A 27,404-nucleotide genomic window follows, 5' to 3' on the forward strand; every position below is an offset into this window, starting at 1 on the left:
TTATCCTTTCATAGTTTATGTAAATTTGTGTGATTTGTAGTAAAAAGTGTTTGAGGTTTTTAATTGATAGAAATAGGCATATCGAAATACAAATTCAGGCATTTTTACTAATTTAGATTAATTTATTCTTTCTCTAACTCAATCATATCGTTTAATTTGATGCGCACATTATTGAAAATTAGAGCATACTTTTTATATAAGTGATGCACATAAATTATATATGTGATGTTTCTTTTTTTTTTTGAAATCCTGATGTGCTTATCGTTGAAAATTACAGTGCACATTTTGCATATGTGATACGTATATATTACATAGGTCATATATTTTTTTTTTTAAATTAGAGCATACATTTTGCATGAGCGATATGTATAAATTACATATATGATACATGACATTTTTTTTTGAAATCTCGATACGCATACTTGAAAATTAGAGTGTATATTTTGTATGACCAATGCGTATAAATTACATAATTTATGTGTAAAGTTTTTTTAGGACAAGATAGTTTTTAAAATTTGTTAGGGCTAGCTAAATCAGTAAACAAGGTTCAAAATTATAATATGATAATGGGGATTTATTTTTGCCATTAGAAAATAAAAAGACCTTCTGTTGCAAACCTCACGTAAATTTGCTAATATCAATTATGATCGATTCTTGTCCACCGTTATTCATCTTCTTTTTCTCCCTTAATCAATTTTGCCATGCATGCATTTTTGCACAATTGAGCTCATAACAACACAAACATAAATATTATCTCTTCACAATGCTTTTCCTCTTTATTTATCTTATTAGCCAAAAATCTTCAACTCAACGTAAACACCACCTGTAAACCATTTATGTAAATTACTTCCATCCCATATCAAAGCTGTGCCCTAAATAAATTTTTCGTTCTACTTCAAATTACAGTATTGAGCTTTTCACCAAACTAGCCTAAAGTAAAAAGGGTTCTATTTCACTATAGCCTGAGGTTAAAAAAAAAAAACACTAAACTGTTAAGCATTTTACTTAACTAAAAGTAAAAAACGCTAATCATATCAATGTTTTACCAAGTAAAATATTCATATGATCAGTATTTTATTGAGAAAAAAATGCTAAAAAATTTGGATTTGATCTAAGGCAAAATGAAGAATTTCGAATTTAAGTAGAAATTCATAGTTCAAGTAGAAAATTCTGAGTATTTAACTAATCCTAATTATCCTACCACTATCTCCGATTAATCTCTTAATTTTTTTCTTTTTTCTATATAAGTCTCTTTAATTTTTATTTAATTAATACATAATGGTGAGATAATTAGGATTGGTTAAATAATCAATATCTTTATAATCGATGTTTCAAAAAGAGAGAATTGCTCAATTCAAATTGTTTGGATTTCTCTAAAAAGAATTTAATGCATGTTGCAAATAAAATTATAGTATCTACTTACGGTACAACAAAATAGTAATGTATTAGTATTATAAATGTTTCTAAACGTTTGAATGGGTTGTATCTACATCATTCTTCTAATTCTCTTATTTTTTCTATCTTTCATAGTTAATTTACAAATTTTATAAATTAACGATGAATTTTGTAAAAAAAAAACTATTAATTAGTTAGAATTTTATACTTAAATAACAAATTTCGTACTTAAATTAATAATTCTTTATACTCAAAACATAGCTGTTATGATTCAACCATGTGAGTTAAGTCAGTCAAGTAAGTTGAGTTAAATTAGTTAGTTAGATTTATTTATTATTTTTAAAATTTAAATAAAGTGGATAATTTACATATAGATTTAATCCACTGGAACTTACTCCTATAAATAGGAATGGTCTATGAGTTGATTATGATTGTTGATTCTTATTGCATTTACCTTTTATTATAGTTGTTAGGTCATTTTTATTTTCGTAGAAATAGATCGTAACTCTAAATCAACCTCTAAGTACTCAAATCCTAGCTACTATACTCCATCACAAGCCATCCTACTATATGGCTATCCATCATTACATTTGGCTATCCACCACCCTCCAACAATAATTGTAACATCAGATATTTTTATTGCCCCCATTTTGACCTTTCTTCACTCCGTTATTTCTAATTTTTTACTTCGACTTCAAATTTTCATATGCTATTAGATCCATAACTCATGAGGATACCCTCACAAAAATTCTCATACATTTCTTATGTCTAGATGCTATTTTACAACACATTCTTATATTGCATAAAAAAATATTGCAATCCACTCCATAGAGAAAGATCTCATTAATAACAGAATATATTGATAAGCAAAGAAATATTCAATTAGTTTATTCTTATGACTTATATAACTTTGGGATAATTTTTTTTTAAATATCCAACATGGGGTCAATCATCATGACTGATTGGAGAGTCATCAAATGGGAAATAAACAACTGATACTGTAATTCACTTCTAGTTATTTACTCGTTGTACTTAAAAAATATTTATGAGTAACTACGGATTATGATATATATCTATGAATTCTATCTATATATATATAGATTTACAGAAATAGTACTTATAGATTCTCTAGTGAAATATATACTGAAAATAATATACCATAAAATTTACTATCTGGCACTATTTAATGAGTTGTAATGTATTTATAACCAATAAAAATAGTATGTTATTATTAAGCATTCTATGTGAAGATTATTTTACATCAATATTGCAGATCTTGTTATAAGAGTTAGAGAGTTATAGTTGAGGATATATCTAACTAGAAAAAATAGATTAGTTAAAGCTATAGTTGGATATATTTAACTTGAGGGTGTACAAGTATTACAAGCTATAGTTGAGCGGGTCAAGATATAATTAACCCAAAATATAATTTTTTTTTTTCTTTTGAGCTAACAACCATAATTTTAAGAGTTACTTGTTAACATGCCCATAGACATCAAAATGAATGATTTCAGAAAAATCAAGATAAACTTGGCTCAAATCCTGGCATATCCTACTCACATTTTTGCCTCACTTCATGTTGATGATCCTACGTGAATACAAAAGCACTAAGCTCTTATCAAGCTTTAGCTAATATATTAAGTTGTCTAGTTTAGATTTTAAGTCGTGTGCATTGCCAAACTATTGCTCCAAACTAAACGTTGCCGAGACATTGCTCTAAGTCATCACACTGTTGAGCTGCTCCTTCAAATAAATCTCACCGTCGAGTCATTAACTGAGTTAAGTCATTGAGCCAAGCCACCACCAACTATCAAATAATCTTTTACATAATAATTGTTTGCAGTTGGATCCGATCTCATGACCTTCTTAGTCATGGAAAAGGTACCTACCAATTTTATTAGAATTGGTTAGTCTATTTGTCTCTTTAAAAACATGAGTGAAATCAAAATGAGTAAAAAAGATTGATAATTTTGGCTACTACTTTCCCGTCAATCTCATGAAATGCAAGTTTTTACCTTTAATTGCTATGATTGATAAGTAAATTATAAGTTGGTATTTATTTGATTCTTGAAACCTTGAGGTGCTAAAACTATTTTGCTCCATATGTAACTAGCTAATTTCAGCTTATCTTTACTTCAAAATAAGAAGAATTGTAGACTATCTTACGATGAAATTAACTTTCTTTTTATTTTTCGATGGAAGGCTCGTAGACATAAAGTCTGATTAAATTGAACATCAATACTTAAATAGAGCTCAACATATAAAAGATAGAGGAAATACGATAATAACTCTTTGACACAAGTTTCACATTTAGCTATATTAGATAACACCATGAAGAAAAACTATATATCAAGCCCAATAGTGTAGAAAAAAAATACAACAAGAGAACATGATCCTGATAGATTCATAGGTGCAAAGACCTTAAATTTTTCAATAGCTCTATCGTGATTTTGTAGTTAAAGATGCGCAACTTGAAAAAAATCTGAAAATGTGGGAGAGAAACGTCGTTAAGACCTAATAAAAGAATCACCTCACAAACCATAATGATATAATTGTAAAATAAAAAATAATCAGAAATTAATATAGATCATATCATATCGTCAAAATATCTGGAAAATGAAACTAATGTGAAAAAAATCATAGATGGTATAATCGAACATAGGCAAGAAGAACAGATGCAAGATCGACCAAGCCACTAACCCATAATTGACCTCCAAACTCTCGTTGTCGATGATGACCACGACACAATTGTAGCATTAGCTGTAGTAGTGGTGGTGAAAGCTATAGTATCGACGATGACGGTGAAGGATGCAACATCAATGATATGAAAGTATTTAATGAGAGAGTAGACTCACATGGGACGGAGAGAATCTCTCCCCTCATTGCCAATGTGGCTAGGAGCGAGAAGGGAGAGGAGGCCATCAGTGATGGGGAGAGTCTTTCAAGGAGAAAAGGAAAATTTTCTTTGGAATGAGCCATAGCAAAGATCTGCTAAGCCTACTACACTCAAAACTTATAAATATATTAGATTTTCGGATAAAACTAATTTTCCTCCTCCTATCCTTCACAACATTACATCGTAGTAACTAGACATTATTATCTATGCTTGTCAAGGATAAAATAACCAACAATTAACTAATTAAATAGACTAAATTGAGCAATGTACATTACTTGACTAACATATATATATATATATATATATATATATATATATATATATATATATATATATTGCAACTTGCCCATAATTCCATAACCCATTAGAACAAATAAAGAATTATACAAGGAAAGGATAATGGCATGATTGGGTGGAGGTCCACCATATCCCATCAGGTGGAATGGTAGGCTTATATGCTAACGGCATCTCCGTAATAAAAAGAAAGCTGGAGGGTAAAAACCATCGTTTATATCCAATCTGGGACCAGCTGTCCGGTGGACCCCAGACTACACATTATGAAAGATGGGAGGATTTGTCTTCCATTTCACATCCTGATCCTCCTATGCGCTTATTTTCACTTTACACCCTATATCTTTTTCTATTTTTAATTTGACTCTTGTTTCTTCTTCTTTTCACTGAAAAATCCAACAACTATGGTTAATAAAGATGCTGGTATCTTTTCTGCATTAAAATGTTGAATATTTAAACTTTTTATCATTAATTTATTTTGGATATATGATATAATACAAAGATGAAAGAGAAATAAATATAATAAAAAAATATAGATAAAAATATTAAAAAAAATTAAGAACATTATAACTTAGTGTTCAATTATTCATAAAATAAAGTTTGGATGAGGGCTAGTGGTAGAAAAACGTCAGCATAATAAATACATAATACAGAGTGTGAAATGAAAAAAAGAAATTCTTAAAACTGAAATATGATGTTATTAAAATATGTAAAAGATATATAAACAAAACAAAGGAATATCAAAATCAATCATGGAAAATTTGTCAGAAACACCGTACATTTGTTTTTATTATCGGTCATATCCTTCCATCTGAATATTCGACACTTTTCCTCAAAAATATTATGAAATAATTTTAACTAAAATACAATTATCTAAAATCTCCCAATTAATTTTAAATTTTAGTTCAATTTTTTAACCTTAATCTAGAAAAATCAAGCCTTTATAATTATTTTAACATATATTTATATATATATATTGGGGTCAAATAATAAATATGTATATAATTAGGTGTGAATATTAAAATATATAATAGTGTTTTTGTTGATAAATATTCTAATAATAATAATTAGATAAAAAGAAGCCAAATATGAGCACCTTTTATTATAGACAAGGTAGCTGGATCGCAGGAGATAATATCGAATCCTTTTTCAAGAAAAAAATTAAATAGATTAGATAAGATCTCACAATAATCCTCGAAAAAGGGAGTAAAAAGATGAGAAAGAATAAATCAAGTGGAACAAAAACAAGGGGAGTTGCGAGCGATTGGAACCGGGAGCAGAATAGAATCCAGTGGCGATTCGGTCAAGTAGCGCCACCCGGGAGGAATTATAGTTTGGGTTCTCCAAATCTCTCTCCTTCTGTCTCTCTCTTCTTGATCTTCATTGGATCCGCTTCTTGGGTTGTTGGATTTGGTTTGCGGACATCATTAATATCCTTGACGTTGAATAGGATCTTTGTCTTTGTCCGTCTTTTCTTGCTTTCTTGTTTATTGCACTGTTGATCTTTGCTTGAGGTGGTCGGCTATACGGGTTTTGGTCTGAACAACGCATCTTGTTGGAGGTGGAAAGGGTCAACTTGTGGCGTGCTGCAATGGTTTGATGAATCGCCTGTGAGGATAAAATATAATATTCCGTTCCGGCCGACCATGTTCGGATGTTTTTGTTTGTGGTGAAAAAGGAAGTTGCTTTCTGAGGTCTTTTTGTGTTTTTAGCAGGAATTAAGGACTTCAATTGGGCTATTGTTTGGATTTGGGTAGTCGTGGCCGGGCCGGAATTCCGATCGGCTTGGGTTGAGTTCTGTGCCGGCGGTTGTGGGGAGGCGGCCGGGTTGTCGTCGGCAGGGTAGAGGAAGGAGAAGATCGACGGAGTCGTCAAAAGAAGGCGGTGGGGTCGGCGGCCTAGCAGGTCTGGAATGCCTATTAGGCATCATGAGGGCCCTCAAGATGGGGTCCTGCCTGCCGTTGGATGGGCCAGGTGGCTCGTCTGAGCCGGTCTCGCCTTCGTCCCCTAGGTCTGTGGCCAGACGGCAGAACCAGAAAGTAGGGAGGAAGAGGGCGGGGCCACGGACCTCGTCCTTGGACTCCAAGAAGGTAGAAGAGCTCCTTAGGGTCCCTGGTAGGATATCCACAAATGGCGGTAGCACCGTGGCGTCGCTCTTCACGCAGCAGGGCTGGAAGGGAATCAACCAGGATGCTATGTTGGTCTGGGAGGTTCGTTTCACTCCCTTCTCTTGGCAATTCATTGGCATAATTTGTGCATCTTCTGGTGTTCTTGGTATGCTAGGTGATTTACATTTGATTGCATAAAAGAGAATATTGTTGATTAGATTAGTGATCTAGGGTTTGATTTAGAATTTTCATTGAGTTTCAATGAACTTGTTCTACTCTATGATGTCAATTTCTCTCTCTTTTTTATGTTTAATACTGTTCTCTTTTTTGATGTTTAAAGTTCAAAACAACATGTTTGGATGGAAGCAAGATAGGATGCATTAATATCAAATTTAGCGCCTCTCTTTTCTTCCTTCTCTCTGTTTCAGATGATTGGTTTTGTTGGCTACTTGGCTGCAATTTTGGCCACTTGGCTTTGCTTACGCTCTGTAAAATTTGTTGGCTACTCGCAATCTGTAATCTCGTTAGTATTTGAATCTCTACTCTTCTTATCCTTGTAACTGGAAAGTATTACGGCCAAAACTGCTGTATGTTGAGATTGAGAGTTCACTATATCTGTATGCCCTCCCTGTGCTGTTTTCCTGAAAATTCAATTTCATTTTCTGAGCTTGCTAAAGATTCTAATGGCCTTGTGAATTCTTGTTGTTCATATCTTGGGCAATACTTGTCTGAGACTCTGAATGAGCACTAGTGAATTTGTGAACATGGGGAACTTTCTGATAATGTTGAATTTTGTTTTGCAGAACTTTGGTCCAAGATCAGATACAGTTTTTTGTGGGGTTTTTGATGGTCATGGACCATACGGCCATATGGTTGCAAGAAAAGTAAGAGATATCCTTCCTCTAAAGCTCAGTGCAAACTTACCAGCTGATGATAATACAGAAAGCACTTTGGGCTATCCAGGAAGTATGAATTCAGATGAAAATTCATCTGTATGCCTAGATAAGAAGTCCGGGCTCTCTATTGAATTTCATGGTGAGGGAAAGCATCCAGAGGTCTTCATGACGTTGAAAGAATCGTTCTTGAAGGCTTTTAAAGTTATGGATAAGGAGTTGAGTCTGTATAATCATGTTAATAGCTTTTACAGTGGGACAACAGCAGTTGCCCTAGTCAGGCAGGTAAAAGTATTGCTAACAACCTTCTAATATTAGCATAGTCAAGAAGTCTGCTTCGCAAAGAGTTTCCAAGAACCATTTCACTATGCATTTTTGATGTTTCCTAATTATGTAATTGAACCACTGTTTTCAATAGGGCCAAAATATTGTGATTGGGAACGTGGGTGACTCAAGAGCTGTCTTGGGCACTAGAGACCAAAATGGATCCTTGAATGCCGTTCAGTTGACAGTAGATCTTAAACCAAATCTTCCAAGTATGTGTTTTTCCCCTCTTTGTGAGGCTTTCCTACCTTTGGTCTTCTATAATCCCATCAATGCCTAGTAGTTGAATTTAATTGTAGAAGAACGTTGTTCTTTGTCTTACTGTTATGATACATGTGCTTTTAGTTAATATGGAGGTATGGTCTTATTGAAAGATAAACTTAAGTTATGCCTATGTTGATATTTCCTTTCGTACTACACATGGGACAGGTTAATGTCTGTACTTCTTTATTTTATTGCGGACCAATGGAATTCCTAGACGCTAAGGAGGACTAGCTTGTATTAAATATTCTTATTCTGTCATAAATTGTTTACTTGTTTATGGCATGAAAGTCACTTGAACTTTGCCAGAACTTTGGCTTTTAGTGATGAGCTGATCTTACGAGTTTCGATTTCTCTGTCCTTATTCTGCATATTAATATGACCCTTGAAGATTGACAGCAACTACCACTTTAAGTCATTTTCTTTTAAGTATGCAAAATTTGATGGTTACATCTTACAATCGAAGAAAATCAAGTGTACTTGAAGGGACTTCAAATATCTCCCTCCCTAGTTTTTCTAAGATTTATGTTGTTCAATAAATTATTTATTTGTTTTGGTTAGAAGAAAACTCAAGTTCTATAGCATCCATTGCTATTTGCGATGCCATTATAGTGATACATTGTTTTATCCCTTAAATGAGTAGTGATACAAGGTTTGGAAACTCGAATATTAATTGCCCAAAAAAACGATACATATCAGCCATCTCGGCTGATTATATTGGATTAGAGTATTTTTTTTAATTACATAAAATTCTAATTTAAAAATGCAGAAAAATTTCTAAAAATTTAGAGAAAATAACGAATAAATAAGAAAATAATAATTATTTACATGAAGCTTAAAAACTAAGCAATGACTATGGTATAAAGAGCAAGAATGATGATGATAGGGATGAGGACATCAATTATTTATGCCCCCGGTTCAAATCCTGGTCAAATTTATTATGGATCTAACTCAGAAGACCCGAACCAGCTTATCCAGATTTGAATTGGCCGATTTTTCAATTCATGGGTTCTACTTTCTCAAACCAAAAAAATTTCCATGTATACCGCACAGATACTATAGATGGCTGCCATTGGCGTCATTTGGAAAGTCTAACAACTATTGCTAGTGAAGATCTCGATTAGTCACTAGGGCTGAACATAACAAAAAATGGTAACATTGTATCCACATCCATATTTTTCCCCTAGATATGGATGCGAATACAAATAGTGAATAGGTAGTGACCTTAATTACCATATCAGCTAAGTACAGATATAGATATAATTTGGCTACCATAAGAACTTGTGAAATTTATAAAATCTACAACATAATCAACGTAAGGAGAAAAAGATCATAGGTCCCACTCATTTGCATTCTTTATAGGTTCTTGACAATTTAAAAATATTTCCATTTGTATCCAGTCTCAACTATTTGTAGAATGGAGAGACCAATAATTAGTGTTTTGGACTAAATTCAATTGGATTCACGTGGAAAACCCTTAAAATACAACCCAAGAATTAAAAGTCAAATTAAAATTTTAATTTAGCCAATTTTGGGCAATTTCGAAAGAAAATAACAAAATCACTGAAACTAGTGAGAACAGAACCATTAGTCAAGACCATTGTTCCAAGTTTTGGCCGATCTCGAGTGGGATCGACTGAGACGGATTTGGATCAGCTAATTTTATTTTTAGATATCGGCGGGATACCTAATCTGTATTAGGTCGGGATCGACCATATTGACCGATCTGACTTGATACGAGCTCTTGCATCACTCCCTCTCTCTTCTCTCGCTCCATCTTTCTTTTCTATCTAATTTTTTTTTCATTTCTTTTCTCACTAGTGCCCATTCTCTCATTTCTCTCTACTCTCTTCCTCTAGCATCTCCCTCTCTTTTTCCTCTCTTTTTTTTCTCCAATCTCTTTCTTTGTCTATCTCTCTCTCCAATTTTTGTAACTTTGGCAGATTTTTGCTACAGTAACAGAGAGAGAGGAAGGGAGGAAAAGATTTAGAGGAAAAGAGAAAGGAGAGAGAAGAAATGACAAAAATCAGAGGAAAAAAATTCTCTTGCGATAGTAAGAGGTAGGAAAAGAGAGATCGAGAGAGAAAAAGAGAGAAAGAGAAGGGAGAGAGAAGAAAAAAAAATTTGCCTTAGCAAGGAGGAAAAGAGAGAGCCCTAGAGAAGGGAGATCTAACTTCATCAAAGTTTAAATAAGTTAATGTAATTTTTAGTTTTTAGACTTCATATCTAAATAATTATTATTTTCTTATCATTTTTCTAAATTTTTAGAAATTTTTCTGTATTTTTGAATAATATTTAGAATTTATATAATTAAAAAATAGTCCAATTCGATATGGATAGCCTATACAACCGATTCGACTGATATGATTGATTCCGATTCCAATACCGAGTTTTGAAACCTTGGTCAAGACCACCAAAATTTGTCGAAAGCAACTTGAAACTAGTGATCTTACCAGTTCAAGTGTGGGTTTAGTACTTTAGATTGGTCATGGCATAAACTGGCCCTTTTAACTAAAAGTGAATTGGTTGGAAGTTGTATGGAGTGGATCTCAAAATTTACAGTAATTTGACCTATTGATTAGTTTTCATGGCTTCCACCGGCAAAGATCTCTAGTATATTGGTTGCTATGTGGTTCAACCCGTTATTCATGTGAAGTATGTAACTTGTATGAAGAAACAAGAGGAGGTGGAGAAGTTAAAGAGAAGTCCGACATCAACATTGTCAAAAAATGATGGGCTAGGAGACTAATTCTGTGTTCTGCTGATTGCCAATCTCTTTAAAGGAGAAACTAACACTTTGAATGTTACTCTAGTAGAAGGGACTCTGTTGAACCCTAAAAGTATCTCATCTAGCCCAAGATGCAACACAAAATCTGATTTGTCAAAGGTTGCATACTTTGTAGTACATCAGAGCCTACCAATAGAAAATTATGAATTTATACACCCTTACTGGTATCTATTTGCTAAGTGTGCTAGAGTGTTTCTACCGATTTTCTTGGATTGCTCGAGACAAGAAGCAAGCATGGTATCTAGTTGTGGTTGTAGTTCATCTAAACAAGAAGGTATGGGTTATTCCCAACAAAAAAGATCTCAACGAGGGCGCAAGCGGCTAAATCATCCATTAAACATATTCATAAAAATAAATTGAGTTACAGTCTTCAGTCATTTCTATTAGAGGTAGTTGTTCTTTGTTAGCCAGTCTTGAGAAGCTTTGTTGGCAATGACAGAAACTCGATGGAAGGCCAGCACTTTTTTCTAGTAATAGATAGATAGACAGATAGAGATTGTAAATTGCACTATGGTCCACTTACTCAGGCTATAACTCTGAACATCCAAAATGTTGGGATGGAAGTCTCTGAGTCTTATGAATAGTTTCCCTAATTGCCTTCAATTGAACAATTAATAACTCTACTCACATCGGCAAGGTTTGCCTTGAGTACATGGCATAGTGTCCTATTGACTGTGAACATACAATTGGAGGTGAGCGAAAAATAACAAGGAGATCAAATGCAAGTTCAAGATGTTCAGTTACATCGACAGATTAACAACTCTAGTGTTCCAACAGATGCATTGATCACAATAACAATACCATGATCGCTGTGAGAAGCATCTAATCAAGTGCAACTTTTAAGAATGGAAGCTGGTTTGGCTTCCCATAGAAAAGAGAGACTGAAAGGAAAAGAAAAACAATTGAAAGTCATCTGATAAGGAACTTTGAGTCTATTAGATGATAACAGAAAATGATTATCAGGTGGATTTGCTACATCTCATGGTAGTGCTCCATGATCCAGAGAACTTGAAGCTTTTCAGCCTCTCATTTTGGATATAAGATACAAGCCTATAGGCAGTACTACTCTCGGTGGAGGGTCTACTGGTGGAGTTTGAGGAACCATAGCTGAGATTTGCACTATTGAGCAGAAGTGTATAGAAACCCTAGGAGGGGAGATGTGGTCCTTTCTGATAGTACAAAGGATTCAACTTCCAAAAAGGCAAGATTGTTTGGTCGAGAATTGAGGAAAGAATAGTTTCCCAAGAGCAGCATCCTCTAAAGAGACAAATCCGTAATCCAAGTGGAGCAAGATCTGCTTTGGTCTTTTCTAACCTTCACAGGAAGTCTCCACCCCTAAGTGTAGGGAAGCTTTGGAAATTATTTATATAGCAAGATCAAGCCAGTTAACATATATGCTTTCTATCTTGTACATTGCATGACGGAAAATGACGTGTTCTCATTCCCCTGTATTATCCTTCAACATAAAGTAAGATGTATGCTTGCTTATTGAGCACATTTCCTGATGATTGAAATCTTGTATTGTCCATGTAGAGAAGATCTAAAAGGTTGCCCTTTGAAGCATGATGTGTGTAGTGTAACCTATAATATCTAAACTAAAAACATATTTTTCTGAATTTTCTTCAGATGTTTTTTTTTAAAAAAATCTAATGACGATCTAATTAGAGGTATTATGTAAAATCATATTTTAGGCCTTATATAAAAATCATATTACTTAATAGATTTGATGCTCCTCTTTACCCTTCTGTATAGAACAATATGCCAGTTTTAGTAGCTATTAAAGTTTATAATAGATATTTTTATTAAAATCATAATAGATTGTTGATATTGGGGTAGTGCAAATCTTGTGGATATGTTAAAATTTTTAACTAGGAACCATTTCTGATTTTATATATATTGTGCAAAATGATAAATACATATTATAATTTTCATTTAAGAACCATTTATATATTTCTTGTTCTAATGGTTTGTTTACCAGTCCTAATGGACGGGAACATAGTTAAGCATTAAATTCATTTTCCTTTTGTATATAAATATTTGCGTTTCACATAGGGCCTGGTCTTAAGATTTCTGAAAATGTCCAAAATCTCATGTTTAACAGGGGAGGCAGAAAGAATCAAGCAATGCAAGGGAAGAGTTTTTGCTCTTCGCGAGGAGCCACAGGTGGCTCGTGTTTGGCTTCCAAATGTTGATGCCCCAGGCTTAGCAATGGCACGAGCATTCGGGGATTTTTGTCTCAAGGAGTTTGGTTTAATTTCTGTGCCTGAAATCTCCTATAGATGCATCACCGAGAGGGACGAGTTTATTGTGCTGGCTACTGATGGGGTGAGTAAGCAAAAACTACTCATAACTTCCATTTAGCAATCGACTACTATAACTAATAACTACTACATATTGAAGCTTAGGGTATAAGTTCTACTGCACATTTTTATCTGTTTGTTTGATGTCTGATCCTCTAGGTGTGGGATGTGTTGTCCAATAAGGAAGTGGTCGACATTGTTGCCTCAGCTTCTGATCGGTCTTCTGCAGCTCGCTCCCTCGTTACCTTGGCAATTCGAGCGTGGAGGCTCAGATATCCAACATCCAAAATTGATGACTGTGCTGTAGTCTGCCTCTTTCTCAATACAGGAACAAGTAAGGAGCCCTCAAATGTCATCAACAGTGATGTAGATGGGTTACTGAATGGTACTGATACTGGAAAAAACGAAAGTTCCAGTCCTGCAACCTTAGACCAACCTGGCCCCCTATGCAATGCTGAGATCCTTACGGATGAAGGGAAGCAAAACCCCAAGTAGAAGATGTCTAGCCACTGTCATGGAGGAAAATTACTGTGCAATAGTCTCCCATAGTGAACATCCTGTTAATGCTGCAAAAGTTAGAGCACCAAGAAATGAGTTTGATCATTGGGCTCACGGAAGAAGTCTGCAATGGGCAGATATAACTATTTGATAGCATTATTGATAGCATTAGCTTCATTGGCAAGGGGTTTTCTTTCACCATATTGTATTTTCCTTCTACTTTTCAATATTTCCATTTGCTAGAGTGAGTAGGATTGCTATTTTTGTAAAATCCCAACTCTGCATGATGATTACGATTATTGTATTAATAGATACAACTGAGGGGCCCTAAATTGTGCTGCTTTTGAAGCACTAGTCATCTGTATTCTTTAATCTTTATCAAAAGTAGTGCTGTTAGTTAATTCATTAGTCTATTATATTATTGCTTGTGGTATTTGTTCTCAAGTTTTCTACTCCAATTATGTACTCCAACCATGGTGTAGATGCTTTTCCTAATTCTGGTCTATTAATAACTTATTGAATCTTTTCTCCATTTCAAAAGTCTATGGACTAGGAGCTGCAAAAGTCCCAAAAAGATTCACCTTTATGTAACTGCGTAATTGCTGCTGTGCTTTCTTGGTCTTTAAAATTCATCTGAACCTGCAAAACTATTTCGAAATATAATTTATCTCATCTCTCTAAACTTCTTTTTGCTACAATGTCCCCCTTGAACTATCCACTTAATTGGAAAACGCAGTGGACAGAGAATAAACACAAATACCATTGTACCCAGTAGCTAAATAGTATTCAGTGAGTCAAATTTCAGGTATTTTCGCAATAACTAGAACACACAAACTATCTGACTTGCAAAGAACAGAGGTTGTTTTTCTTTTTTAAAAAAGATAGTCCATGGATTAATTCATTCCATAAAAGAGAGATAACAATGAAACTTAAACAAGAGGATTAATCCGGTCCTTGCAACTTTTGAAAAGATTATGGGCACTAGAATTGTTGTTTTGATTGGTGAAGCAAATCCTCATGAAGGGGGCCTTTGATATCCAAAGACGGATTTTTGAGATGAAAGGAGAGAGATTCCAGCTCAATATTTCTGGCGAAGAGTGATTAATTACTGTGACATGTCTTTGGTAGTCGTTGAAAATCTAGATCCTTTTACTGTCAGCCAGCTTGAGGGCCTCCTCGACAACAAGGTGGAGTGCAATTGCTTCCCTGTGGAGAGCATTCAGATAGTGGTCAATGAAGATGGCTTTCCCTAAGGAGATGGGGAATGAGTGCACAACTAGAGCTATCCCCACACCTCCAATGTTGGAACCACTCTAAACTCCGTCTAACCATATGATAATATCATTGTCGATGGATTAGTAGGTGGTGAGGAGTTGGTTGAGGGAGGGGTGGCAGGGTATCTTCAGCGGGGAGGTGCCAATTGCTTTCCTCGAAGATAGAGTCTGCCGTGCAAATCACACGAAGCGCGCAAGGTGTCCTTCCCTTAAAGATAAAATTATTTCTACACCTCTAGATAGACGACAGAATGATGAAACAGTAGGAGAGTAACCATTGATCATGGAGGTTGGAATGGAGAAAGGTGAGCCATTCCTATTCTAAGAGACTCTTTTTTCCATCTTCAACCCTAGTTTGCTATGGACTTTAAATCTAATAAATTACATTGTTTACTTATACTTCTGTAAATGATACAATCGCCCTTATAGTGCAAAAATCTCTTCTTATCGTCTAAAATAATAGCACCAATATAGTGAAACAAAACTCTCACATTACGATTAGATAGATATTCCTAAATATAATGAATGAACAAGTGTGAGACAAGATAATAAAGATAAGTTTCTAAATGTACAAATTGGAAGAAGAGGAAGAAGCGGCTCAATCTATTCTTATAATGTCTAGTCAATTACTTTCACGTAAAAAATATTACTTTCTCTGTCTGTGTTTGCGGCATTTAATGAGAGAGTCGAGTATAAAAAGAGCAAAGCTGAAAGAAAAATAAGGAAAAAGCATCAAGTGCAAAGGAAACCGAAAATGATTCTAACTTACCAAATCGAAAACCAAGTGAATTTTCAATGTAAAAAACCCCACCTATTTAGCTTGCAGGTAAATTGATTTTTTTGACACTTTTGGTCTAACCTTGGGGATAAATGTTTTAAATAATTGAGGGGTCAATGTAAATAAGAGAGTCTATATGAAAACTCATAGTATTCTAGTTTTCTAAAAGGTTTAGATATATTTATCTCAATGACCATGGATAAAATTATAAAATCTGACAAACTGATTTGCCACACTTGAGATATTTAGTACGGGGATCTCAAGAATAGGGTAAAATTTCCAATGCCAAATCAAGAATCATCATCTGAAGGAAAAGGTGTTCAAGCCCTTGCCATTAGTGCATCTATGATTTTATTCCCCTCTCTATAAACTTCTTTTAAATATTCAAAGGACATTCCTGCTAGTTCTGTAACAGAAGTAATACAAAACACAACAATCTAAGCATCCTGAGTATTGCAAGGATTCTAAGGAAGAAGGAAACAGTGCAATTTGAGAATTTTCCCAATCTAAGACTCTTCAATAGAGCTGTGCATCATCCATAATTTCCCAAGAATATAAACAATTTCTTACACTTGTAATCCAGATAACACACCACTTCAGCACAGTAATCACTATTTGTCATCTGGCCTAGAACTTGTAAATGTGGAATTGCAAGGGAACTACAATGCATCAGTTACAATGATTAGATAAAACCTTGTGGTACATTAATAGATTCACCTTCTTGGTGGCATGCCTTAGGCAACTTCATTTTGCTGTGCAACCTTATCTTGGAAAATTGTAATGTATCTTATTATCGTTACTTTAATTACAACTATTACCTCTTTAAAGCTTATGATTGAAATGAGCCTCCCTTGCTTCAATCCTGCTATAACTGACCATTCAGTGCTGAGAATCAATAAGGCTAGGATGATGAGATTACCTAAATCACAAAGAATGAGATCCAATAATTGTTCTATAAATCATTCAGATCTAACATCACTTCGTTACTCCAGTATACATGAGAAGGTGTGAAAGGAACTGTAGTTGATTCGGTTAGAACATTCTCTAAAGAATAAGCCAAGTCTGCATCCCAAAGACCTAACCGGCAAACCTTCTTATAGGCATCAAAGCCTGCTGCTTTCACCCCTTCTGAAGTCAAACTTGCCAGAGCAGAACTTCCTGATCCAAATTCTCTTAGTAGTTCCTCTGCAACGCCTGACCTCCAGAAGACCAAAACTGCACAGGAACTGTCTAACAATTGCAGCTCAAAGTCCTCCGAGAAAATTGAGTGGGAGCTTTCAAGCCTGCGTTTTAGCTTGGTGGCAGAAGTCCCACCAAAGCCCCACAAGAAAACCAAGTTGCAAGTGCTCACTTTCCTAGGGCTATCAATTAGTGTACCAATATTCTCATCCTCTCGTTCTTGGAGACCAGTACAAGTTGGATAGAAGATGTTAGCATATTCTTCAATTCCCATGTTCTGCTGACCTGACAGAGGTTGACAATCAGGACTAACTTTTAGCAGGCAATTGAGTTTAGCAAATAACTGTGTAATTCTCAGAACATTTCGTCCATGGTTCTCGTTGCAGTTACTCTCAGCTGAGAAAGGAAATACCAGCAATTAGGAAGATATACAATGAATAATATTATGTCTTATAGTCGACATGAGGAAACTTCAATCACCAAGTACTTATGGGCTACCCAGAAGCATTTGCTAAGTAATTCCATTAAGTTATAAATATGATAGATCTCTAACCAAACCTTTTCGTGGAACAGAATAAGAAGTGGTTAAAGGAAAAAATACCCTGGAGAGGAGTTTCCAATTCTACTGGAACGAAGAACTGCCTTTTTAAGTAACTGAGAGCAGCTGGAATGTTCTTTGCTTTTCTCAAAGGGCTAATTTCCTTCAACAGATGACTGACATCAAGTACATTACCGAAGACCAGCCTCAATGAGCACATAAACTCATGCAGTGTAGGTGGCAGAGGTGCAAGAAACTTTGAGTGTATATATGTAAAATCTGCAAGGACACTCTTTATCAGTATGAGAATACAACTATAAAATAAAGCATCCTTGATGATTAGAATAATAGAGTGAAATGGAAAGCTACCGTGTAAGCAATTGTAGGAAATGACTGGTTTACGGGAAGCTGAAATAAGATCGATTACTTCTCGAAAACCACGAACCTTCAAGTTTTGTTCATCTTCAGCATTTTGGATCTCACTCTGAAATTTGAAGAAGATAAACTGAGGCTTGTCAAAAGAGACTTGCTGAAAGTTTATGGCTGTGCACAATAGAAGAATCTATAGAAGTGCAAACCATGAGCAGATTCTTGTCCTCATCTGAACATGCAATAACTACTCGTACTGCCTTGGACCCATCAGCTTTGTCTGGAATGACTAGAGGTACCAGGTCATCAGAAATAAGAGTTACTGCCTGCATGAAGACATGAAAATCTTGAAGCAGCTACCATAGATGGCACCAGAAGAACAATACCTACTACCAAAAACAAAACATTGTTGCAGAGGTAAAGTTCAAACTCCAGGTTAGAAGATAGCAAAGACACCAGAATATTGCTGAATCCATTTATCATCGGTGCTGATTTTCCACATTAAGATAGAAAAGATTGAATCTATGTTAGTGTCAGAAGCATGAGCCTCCATTTAAAAGAACTTCAAAATTTGAAATCTGTCTATCAGCCGATATGAGGCTAATATGACCGATTTGAGGTGGATAGGGACAATATTGGAAAGAAAACAAGGAGAGGACCCTAGTTCTGGCCCCTATTACAAATTGACACTGGCCGATACTAATACTTACCGGTTGATACTTAAGAACATGCTTTATGTCAATGAGAGAACCAATTTATCACTACAAGTGTTGGCAATCTATATAGAAGAACTGCTAGATAAAGAACATCTAGCAGATTAGTCTCAAAATCAGGTCAAGATTCTTGCTGTAAAGAAACAGAAAGAAAGGTAAATGATAGCATCAGTTCATGCAAAAAATAAAAAATAAAAAAGAAATAACCAGAATTTTTGTCTGATGTAGTAAAGACTATTGGTGCATACCTCTAATACCAGTTGCACTTGACGGTCACTGCAAACGTCAATACTTAAGCATGGCCTCGAACCAAATGTTTCAGCACCTAAAATGAGCTTCCTAAGTGAATTAACTAGGGAACCTACATATCAAAACAAAATATCACCTCAAAAATATATTAAGTAAGATGATTGCGGGTATAGTTCTCCATGGAACCTACCATCAGCTGAGTTATTTGGTTCTTTACAGGCTTTCCTCCAGTGCTCAACTCTTGACTTAATTCTTCCCACAAAGATTGAATCAGCAACTGATGGACTTGCACATGATGATGCTTGAAGTACTTGGGGAGTAGGGATTCTCTCTTTAGCTAGAGATTCTTGCACTCTGGATAGGTATGATATACCTGCCAAATATCAGAAGGAATTATACAATATCTCCCTTCATCAGAAGTCAACTGTTTTTTGGAACTTCGACAGCGCTCACCATCATAGATGCAGCGATTAAAATCAAACTGTTCTCTAGCCATAGATGTGAGAAATGACGTCTGACATGAAAAACTATAGGAAGGCATGCCAATATTTAGCTCATCCCTGGGGAACAAATGAAAGTTGTACCTGCAAAATGCCATACAAAAATAACCAAAATCCATCAGAAAGTGGTAAATGAAGCAAATAAGTAATGATTTAACAAAGTTTAAGAAAAGTAAAGCCAATATCACCTGGAAAGGATAAAATAAACTAGTACACATTTAAGCCTTGGAATTACCTTTAAATAATTAATGTTTAAAAAGTATAACAAACATTTATAGAACATACAAATACAACCAGGAAACCACTATTGAGTGCATTGTTCTTCAAAATTTAACCTCATGAGGCATCATAAAAACTAAAAAGCATACTCATCATGCAGATTCTTAGGTACATCGTTGAGGGCTAAGGCTATACATAAAACATTAAGGCTTCAAATAGTAAATCATCAAGATAATATAGTTAAAGCCTTAAAGGTGTATGCCACAGAATAGAATGCAAAAGAGTTATGGGCAAAGGACAATTCTTCAATGTTGACTACATCGGGAGCAAGAACACAATAATTGGATCTAGATGTGTGTGTGTGTGTGTGTGTGTGTGAACAAAGTGACTTGTAACATCTGTTTTTGCTGCGAAAAACTAATCCAAGTCCAAGTTAAAGATCAAACGCAAGCCTAATGATTTTAAAAACAAAAATGAACAAAAATACAAAGCCCAAGGGTTCAAAGACAAGTATTGCTTTGTGTGGAGTTGGACAAATCATCCCTCCAAGATCTGTTGCTTCAAGAAGCAAGGACCTATTAAGAAGGGTGACGCCAACCACAGACATAAGTAGTAGAAACAGAAGACCGTAACTTCGAGTCAGCATATGTTGTAAATTTAATGCTAATAACTAGTCTAGATTGGTAGCTGGACTTTGGAGTTAATGTGCATGTGTGTAATGAGCATTCCCAGTTAATACTTTTCAAGATTCAAGTGTCACCAGCTTGATCGTAGGGAAGATGCACAGTATGTGCACTTGGGCACAGGGAAGTGAACTTGCAATCATTTCAAAGAAGCTGCTCATATTGGATGACATGCTATATAGACTAGGAAAAAGGGAGAATCTATTCACTGGCTCTTTGCTAGTCCAAAAAGGCTACAAGATAGTTCTATAGTCCAATAAACTTGTAATAATGGAAAGTAACCACTTTATTGGCAAAGGACACCTATCTGATAGTCTTTTCAAAATGTTTGTATAAAATCAGAACAATGGAATTCCAGTTGTCAATGTCAATATTCTAAATCTTGTGAACAATGTGGATGAAATCATGAAACACACAATTTAAAATGCACAATCTCCCTGAAAGCAATTCATAAATCACTCTCTGAGTCTCTGAGAAAGTGATTCATATGTAATATTCCACCAATATACTAGCATAACATTTTGTCTATCAGCATCCTTCTCCCTCTCTCTCTCACACATAGTCTATTTACCTTTACAATATATCGTTAGAATTGAGATATGAAAATATTTAAATAGCATGAAGGTAACGACGACGATTTATAGATTGCTGTCAGGAAGAGCAATTCATTAATCATTTTTCCTGACAGTTTCTAGCATCTTGGTCTACTGATTAACTGACTGAAAATCGTTGCTTGAGACCGCGATTTGTTCAGGCAGCAAAAATTATAGTAGTCATAAAAATTGTTTGAACAGTGTCGTACTGCAAGAATTATTTTTCTCTATTGCGATTTGTCAGTCAAAAATTCCCTATCTGATGGTATCTTCAAAATATTTGCACAAAGTCTCAATAATGGAAGTCAATATCAATGTTCTAAATGTTGTGGATGAAATCATGAAACACACAGTTTGGAATGCACAATCAGGTCAAGTGAATATGAACAAAGTAAAAAAGATGAAGCAATTAAATTTGATTCCAAAGATTAACTTGTATATAATATCCAAGTGTGAAGCTTGTGTACAGTTAAAACAAACTAGGAAGCCTTTTAAGAGCGTAGGAAGAAACTCTATACTACTTGGATTTATTCAACGTGATGTTTGTCACACGCCCTAATACTGGAGGATAAAATTTTAGAAACTAAACCCACGTACTCAAGTCAGAAGTTTGCTTCTTCTTTTTTTTTTTTCCTTTTTTACCGAGAAGCACAATTGGGCACCACATCCAAATATCACATATCAATCAAATCTGCAAACTTGCGCATAAAAATGAGAGGAACATACGGAAAGGCGACGACTTTGGAGCCCTCGAGGCGGAATGGGCAGATGGCGAACTGGAGAAGCTCGAAGGACTCAGCGGCGAGTTTGGATTTGAGGTAGGCGGTCTCGGGGGTATCAATGGGGAGAACTCGGCGCCATGGATGGCGTTGAGAGGAGGAAGCGCCAAAATCGCCTGTTTTCTGGGAGGACACGGCGACGAAGTCGCAGGAATCGAGGTGGGCTTTCATCTCCGGGAGCGAGGCGGAGAAGTTGGTTTTGGTGATTTGCTTCACGACACCGCCGACTACGCGGTGCTTCCCGCCGCTCGCAGCCATCAGCTTCAGAGATTGGAAAGGAGCAAGTAAAAGAATGTGCGTGTTTGGGTTTATTTGAATTCTTATGCTTGGGTCGAAGAAACTAAAACCCAAAACCCCACCTGTTAAACCCTAATAAAAAATAAAATTAAAAACATTGAATGTGAAAAAAGTATTTTCTTTTTTACCAAACCAGTCATATTTTAAAACTTATTTTCCTAAATAAATTATATCTTAAATTTAATATTATAATGGGTCTCTGGCATTGTAGTTCTATAGTAAAACTCAATATTTTAGATTAAAAATGGTAAAAATTTGAGAATTATCTTTGAAAAAATTGAAAAATAAATTTAGAAATAAAATTTGAAGGAGGTATGGGAATTTAATTTGGGATTCTCTCTTACGGTGGTTTATAATATGTCTCTACTTAAAGAAGAAAATAGGAAATAGCTATGTTTATAAAATATATTTTTATGACTTTTAACACGTTAAGAAAAAACACTGAGAGGAAGAGGAATTCATTTTTGACAAGAACTATTCTTTAGGTTGGTTGGATGGAATGACGTGCGTTCCTCCAATAAAATTTCATAACTAAACCTAAAATATAATTAACCAAAATAAGGATTCATGATCGCATCAAAATAATTAATTTACTCTCGAATGACAACCACCGGGGATCTACTTATCAAAGGGATATTATAGCTAAAAAAAACTTGGATTACCTTAACCATTGGCAGGGGATTATTTAGTCAGTTACGATGCAAATGCAACTAATATGACGTGCCTTAAAAAGAACTTTCCGTGAAGGTTTCCGACCCCTTGGTAGTTTGCTCACCACTTCGCCCAAGTGGTTTGGATCTTCTATTTCTATAAGAAATTCATAATTGATTTAGGTTATTTCTATTTTCACTTCAAATGTAATATTGAGCTTATTTTAGGTCAAGCCGAATTTGAGTCTTTTTTAACATATCACTCTATAATAACAAGATGGAATAAAATTAACTTGTTGTTCAAATTTAAATCGAGCTTCAGTTTATCTAACTTGAACTGTATTAATATTGAACTAAACGAAGTATAAGTCCACCTTATTCAAACTTTATGTTTTGAGAAAACTATCTCATTCAACTATATATAATTGTATAAGTCGTGAATTGTATTAATAAATATGTTATTTCTTATAGTCATACTATTCAACATGAAAAAAAAAGCTACGGTGGTATAAGTTTAATTTTTTTACTACTTTAAGTCTATCACCAATATTTTCACACGTTTAATTCACTTCGAGATCTAAATACCAACAAATGAGAGTTTTGTCATATCAAATCTAGCTCAACAAACCTACTACATCAGACTTTCTATCGGACTTTAGATGAAAAGCTTATCACCTAAGCAATTTTATCAAGCTTTCTAAAACATGCGAACTCGTTTTCTGGCGCATAAAGCTGGGAGATTTAGAGCTAAGAGTGTCTTAACAGAAAAATGATATAACTTGTGAGTGGTTTAATGTGAAACGCTAAAGAATTTAGCATTTCACTTATTTTAACCTGCGGCCAGTTAAGTGAAATTCACACGACTTAAGACTCCCACACATTTTCGATCTTTTTCCTCCCTCCTCATTTCAATACATTCTTCCTCCCAAACCCTAAGTGCGATGACAGAGGCATTATTTTGTGCCTTCTCCTCCTCGCCCTAGCTTGTAGAGACATCATTGACAACCTTTAATTGGTGAGTATCAGAGCTTTTAATTTTTGGTAATTTTGATGGAATGTTGGTAATAATTTCAATTTATTTAGATAGGAATGTGTTAATTTCCACCAAAGAGTTGTGATTCAGTTCATTTCAGTCTTTTTTCCAGTCTATGTATAATTGTATATCACCAAGGTATAGGTTTGTTGTGATTCAACTTTGGCAATTTTTTCAGTACTTTAGTTTATTCTCAAGGTATAGTGTATCACCTAAGAGTCTGAAGATAAGATATTTTTTAGTCTAGAGATAGAATTTTCAGAGTCCAAAGATTTACTAGAGATAATAAAGGTATCAAAATTTTCTAGCACATATTTAACATGAATTTATATACATATTTGTGTGTGTGTGTGTGTGTGTGTGTGTATGAGTAAAGGAAAAGCAGACTTTAAAATGTCTTTGAAATGCTACATGTTTGCAAACTTAGAAAGTGTAATTCTTATAAACTCCATTGAGTGGTGAACTATAGATATTGTGGCTGACATAATATAACTGCTAAGACATGGTCCTAGCACTTTAAAGACAACTTTAAAGTTATTCTTCTCATGCTTCTCAGTTCTGTTGTTAGATTGATGCTGCCTAATTTTCTTATCTTGATCCTAAGTATAACTTGGCTTAACACAACTTACAATTGATTTTCCTTATCAGACCTAGTATCAATCATACCTTATGCATCAGAAATACCTGACTGATTGTAGCCATAGCGAGCAAGCTTTAGTCATCTTATAGTGTATATATGTTTTATTTTTATTGAGATCAATTAAACCATCAATGCGATGATCAAGTAATATTTGCAAATATGTAAAATCACTTCTAGCGTGATATATTTAACTTAACTTATTTGACTGATATGCAGATTCTATGAGAGCCATATGTAGAAGTATTAGCTGAGCTATTAGCAATATGTACAACAGATAGCCATATATAGAGGATAAGACATCACTTATTTGTTTTGATATTGTTAAATAGTATTTTATAGATCGAGTCATGTGTCAATTTGGTCAAACTCAGCAAACCCTTATTCTATATAATATCAAAGATAAACTTCACACTATATAAGCGTGGTAAGAACATATATGATTGGCAAACTCATCATGTAGAGTATATTATCATATGGGAGCAGTAAAGAGCCAACACAATGGATTCACCACCAATGGTTGCAGTGATGAGTTATGGTGATCCATACATGCATTGGTATAGCAGGGTTACACGATGGTTGATTTCTCCATTATCGGATAGACTATACATGTGATTTTTGCCCTCTAGCACAACAATTGAGGCTATGATATGTCTAGTATAAATTATAATATTTTATGTATGGTATGTTTTTTATTCTTAAAGGTTTGAGATTTGTCAAAAAAAGAGAAAAACTAACTACTAAATATTTTGTGTAGGTTCATAGTTTTCAAATATTCACCAGCGCAAATGGGTTCTCTACTCGCCCTTGACTAGAAATTTTTTTTGATTATTCTGCTCAACCAAAGTCTTTGGGATATGAAAAAACCCTTTCCTTTGTGGGCAAGGAAGCATGAACCTAAAAAAAAAAAAGGAAAGACGGGACATTTCATTGGCCCAGATCATGGCCTTAAACTCGGTCCCTAGGGCACTCGCTTAGATGGAGGAAACAAAATAGGAGTTTCCCATAGATGATTACGGCCTTGAACGAGCTTTGCCTTAAAAAACAACAACAAAGTAAAGCACTCGCTCTTCGTGGCGAGTGCTTTAAAGTTGATTCATTTTAGAACTTTGCTATGGTTTTATATTCTTTTCAATCTACTTCCATAGAGCCGACCTTGCTCATTGCTTCTGGATGCCTTATTCCATCACCTGAGATCCAAGTCAGCACCAACAAAGATCTTTTTCTTCCTTGTGGCCAACTCAAACTCTAGTAAGGCAACTCAAAATGTATAAAATATAGGCTCCTCAGATTGGTTCTCGTGAATCACTCCTTGCTTTCAGTGTGAATGGATTTCAAGATAACAAGTTGCTACCCAATAGCACACCCATTCGTGAGCAGATGGTGCAAGACCAAACACTTTACTCAATCTCATCACATCGAATGCATTGACAAACTATTCAACAGATGGACCTAGCTGATTGATGTCATAAGCTATCTTTCTCATTAAGTGAAGTCTGAAGTTCACGCTTAGCATGAAGGAAAGCGCTTTTACTCTCTCTGAGCTCTCCATACAATGGCACATCACCAGCCTTGTCTTAGTTCTCTTCTCGTTCAATGTTGTCTGTTGAGGCTCAAATGCACTTGCCACATAGAGTAGCAGTGGTGGTCAAGCATCAATAAGCATGATTGTTGACATGTGTGTTAGTGTATAACAGATGGTTAATGAATTGCGAAATTTACATCTTCCTATAGTGCATCAGCCAGTGTCGCTTCCTGCAATTAGAGGTGAAGGTAGAGATAGAGCACGAGGTAGAAAAATGACAGTTACTACAGAGCAAGCTATAGAGGAGGTGACTATATAGGAGCCAACAGAGAAGGCAACTAGAGAGGAGCAGACTATAGTAGAGTAGCCAACAGATGTAGACCTGGCCTACTTCACAACTTACATAGGAACCATTTGCATCTCATTACTCGGAGTTGCTTAGGAAAAAAAAGAAAGAAACTATAATATTTACGATTTTATGTATTTGGAGAATAGATACTTGTTTAGGAACTTGAAATATTTTGATGAAAATAAATCTCATTTAGTTGTTTTACTTTGGATATGATATGATACAGTGTAAATTTACTGCATTTATTTGTGTTTGGTAGATCCTTAAATATACGTAGATAATGTCTTCATTATTGTTTGTACTTGAATATAGTGATGTTTGATAAACAACAGATATATGAAACATTGAGTAAGTGGTGTATTTGAATATAGTGATGTTTGATAAACAACAGGGATGTGAAACATTTATTTGTCCTTTCCAACTTTCTCTCATTATACGTTAGGTTCTGCTCACGATTGATGATGTTCTATTTTGTCCTCACTACAACACTTAGTCTTGACTGCTTGATTGTTTTGAAGGAATCATTGTAATTTGAGCTGGATAAGGAAAACATAATCTTCTATGTTGTTGTACAGTAATACTTAAAACGCTTGAATGATAAACGTTTTAACTAAAAGAAAAATACTTATCCTTTAAGCATTTTTATTCTAGTTCGAAAACAACTTTGGCATGACTAAAACATTTAAGAGTTCGGCGTTTTACCCTTTGGCTAGAACAACTTGTTTAACTAGTGGTTAACTAAATTAGTGAAATAAAAACAGAGTTAAGCATTTTTTTCGGCTAAAACGCTTATTTAGTGAGCATTTTACTTAAAATATTAAAAACATAAATTTTTAATGTTTTCATGGATTGTTTATTTTGATAAATTAAATTTAAAACAGTGCTTGTTTAGTCAAAAACTCTTTTCTTGAATCTTTCTTCCAACGACATACTATTTAGGAGCCCTCGTAGCTTGCCATCTGAAGCAAACGGACACTATTTCCTAAACACCAAGCTTGTCTTATTGAACCTTTTTTTTTTTTCTTAAACTATTTCCGTTCTCAGACCAGGAGAGTGGAAGGTGAAAGACATTATCGTCACAAGCTAACTTGAATCAATAGTCATTGCTATTAATGCCAGAAGGAAGATGAAGGAGATAGTTGAGAACTTCTAAGGAATGAGTTTCACATCTTTCAGTTTCACACGTAATGGGGAATAGGAATTGAATCGATATTTTAAAATCATCCTTAGGGATCACAACCCAATAAGCTTTATCGTCACAAGCCTTTAATTGTGACATGAGCTT

General features: G+C 34.8%; 2 protein-coding genes across 3 annotated transcripts; one reads left to right on the plus strand and one right to left on the minus strand.

The window, feature by feature from the left end:
- The first annotated feature begins 5,743 nt into the window (after nucleotides 1-5,743).
- Nucleotides 5,744-14,155, plus strand: LOC140771727 (probable protein phosphatase 2C 33). 2 transcript variants are annotated; one of them, XM_073113366.1, is made up of 6 exons: nucleotides 5,744-6,192; nucleotides 6,295-6,792; nucleotides 7,494-7,868; nucleotides 8,002-8,119; nucleotides 13,058-13,281; nucleotides 13,416-14,155. In XM_073113366.1, the coding sequence occupies exons 2-6, from the start codon at nucleotides 6,511-6,513 to the stop codon at nucleotides 13,749-13,751; spliced, it is 1,335 nt and encodes a 444-aa protein (XP_072969467.1). In that variant the 5' UTR covers nucleotides 5,744-6,192; nucleotides 6,295-6,510; the 3' UTR covers nucleotides 13,752-14,155. The 2 variants fall into 2 exon arrangements, with proteins under 2 accessions (XP_072969467.1, XP_072969468.1); XM_073113367.1 differs by having other exon boundaries at nucleotides 6,298-6,792.
- Nucleotides 14,156-16,311: 2,156 nt separating this feature from the next.
- LOC140772137 (poly(A)-specific ribonuclease PARN-like) lies at nucleotides 16,312-21,921 on the minus strand. The gene is made up of 8 exons (XM_073114055.1): nucleotides 21,576-21,921; nucleotides 19,308-19,438; nucleotides 19,045-19,227; nucleotides 18,854-18,966; nucleotides 18,102-18,218; nucleotides 17,893-18,007; nucleotides 17,587-17,802; nucleotides 16,312-17,381 (listed from the first exon to the last, which is right to left on the minus strand). The coding sequence occupies exons 1-8, from the start codon at nucleotides 21,884-21,886 to the stop codon at nucleotides 16,759-16,761; spliced, it is 1,809 nt and encodes a 602-aa protein (XP_072970156.1). The 5' UTR covers nucleotides 21,887-21,921; the 3' UTR covers nucleotides 16,312-16,758.
- Nucleotides 21,922-27,404: the final 5,483 nt, after the last annotated feature.

This window comes from Typha angustifolia, chromosome 12, assembly GCF_048772165.1.
Source record: "Typha angustifolia cultivar Huaian chromosome 12, ASM4877216v1, whole genome shotgun sequence".
In the NCBI taxonomy this organism is placed as follows: domain Eukaryota; kingdom Viridiplantae; phylum Streptophyta; class Magnoliopsida; order Poales; family Typhaceae; genus Typha; species Typha angustifolia.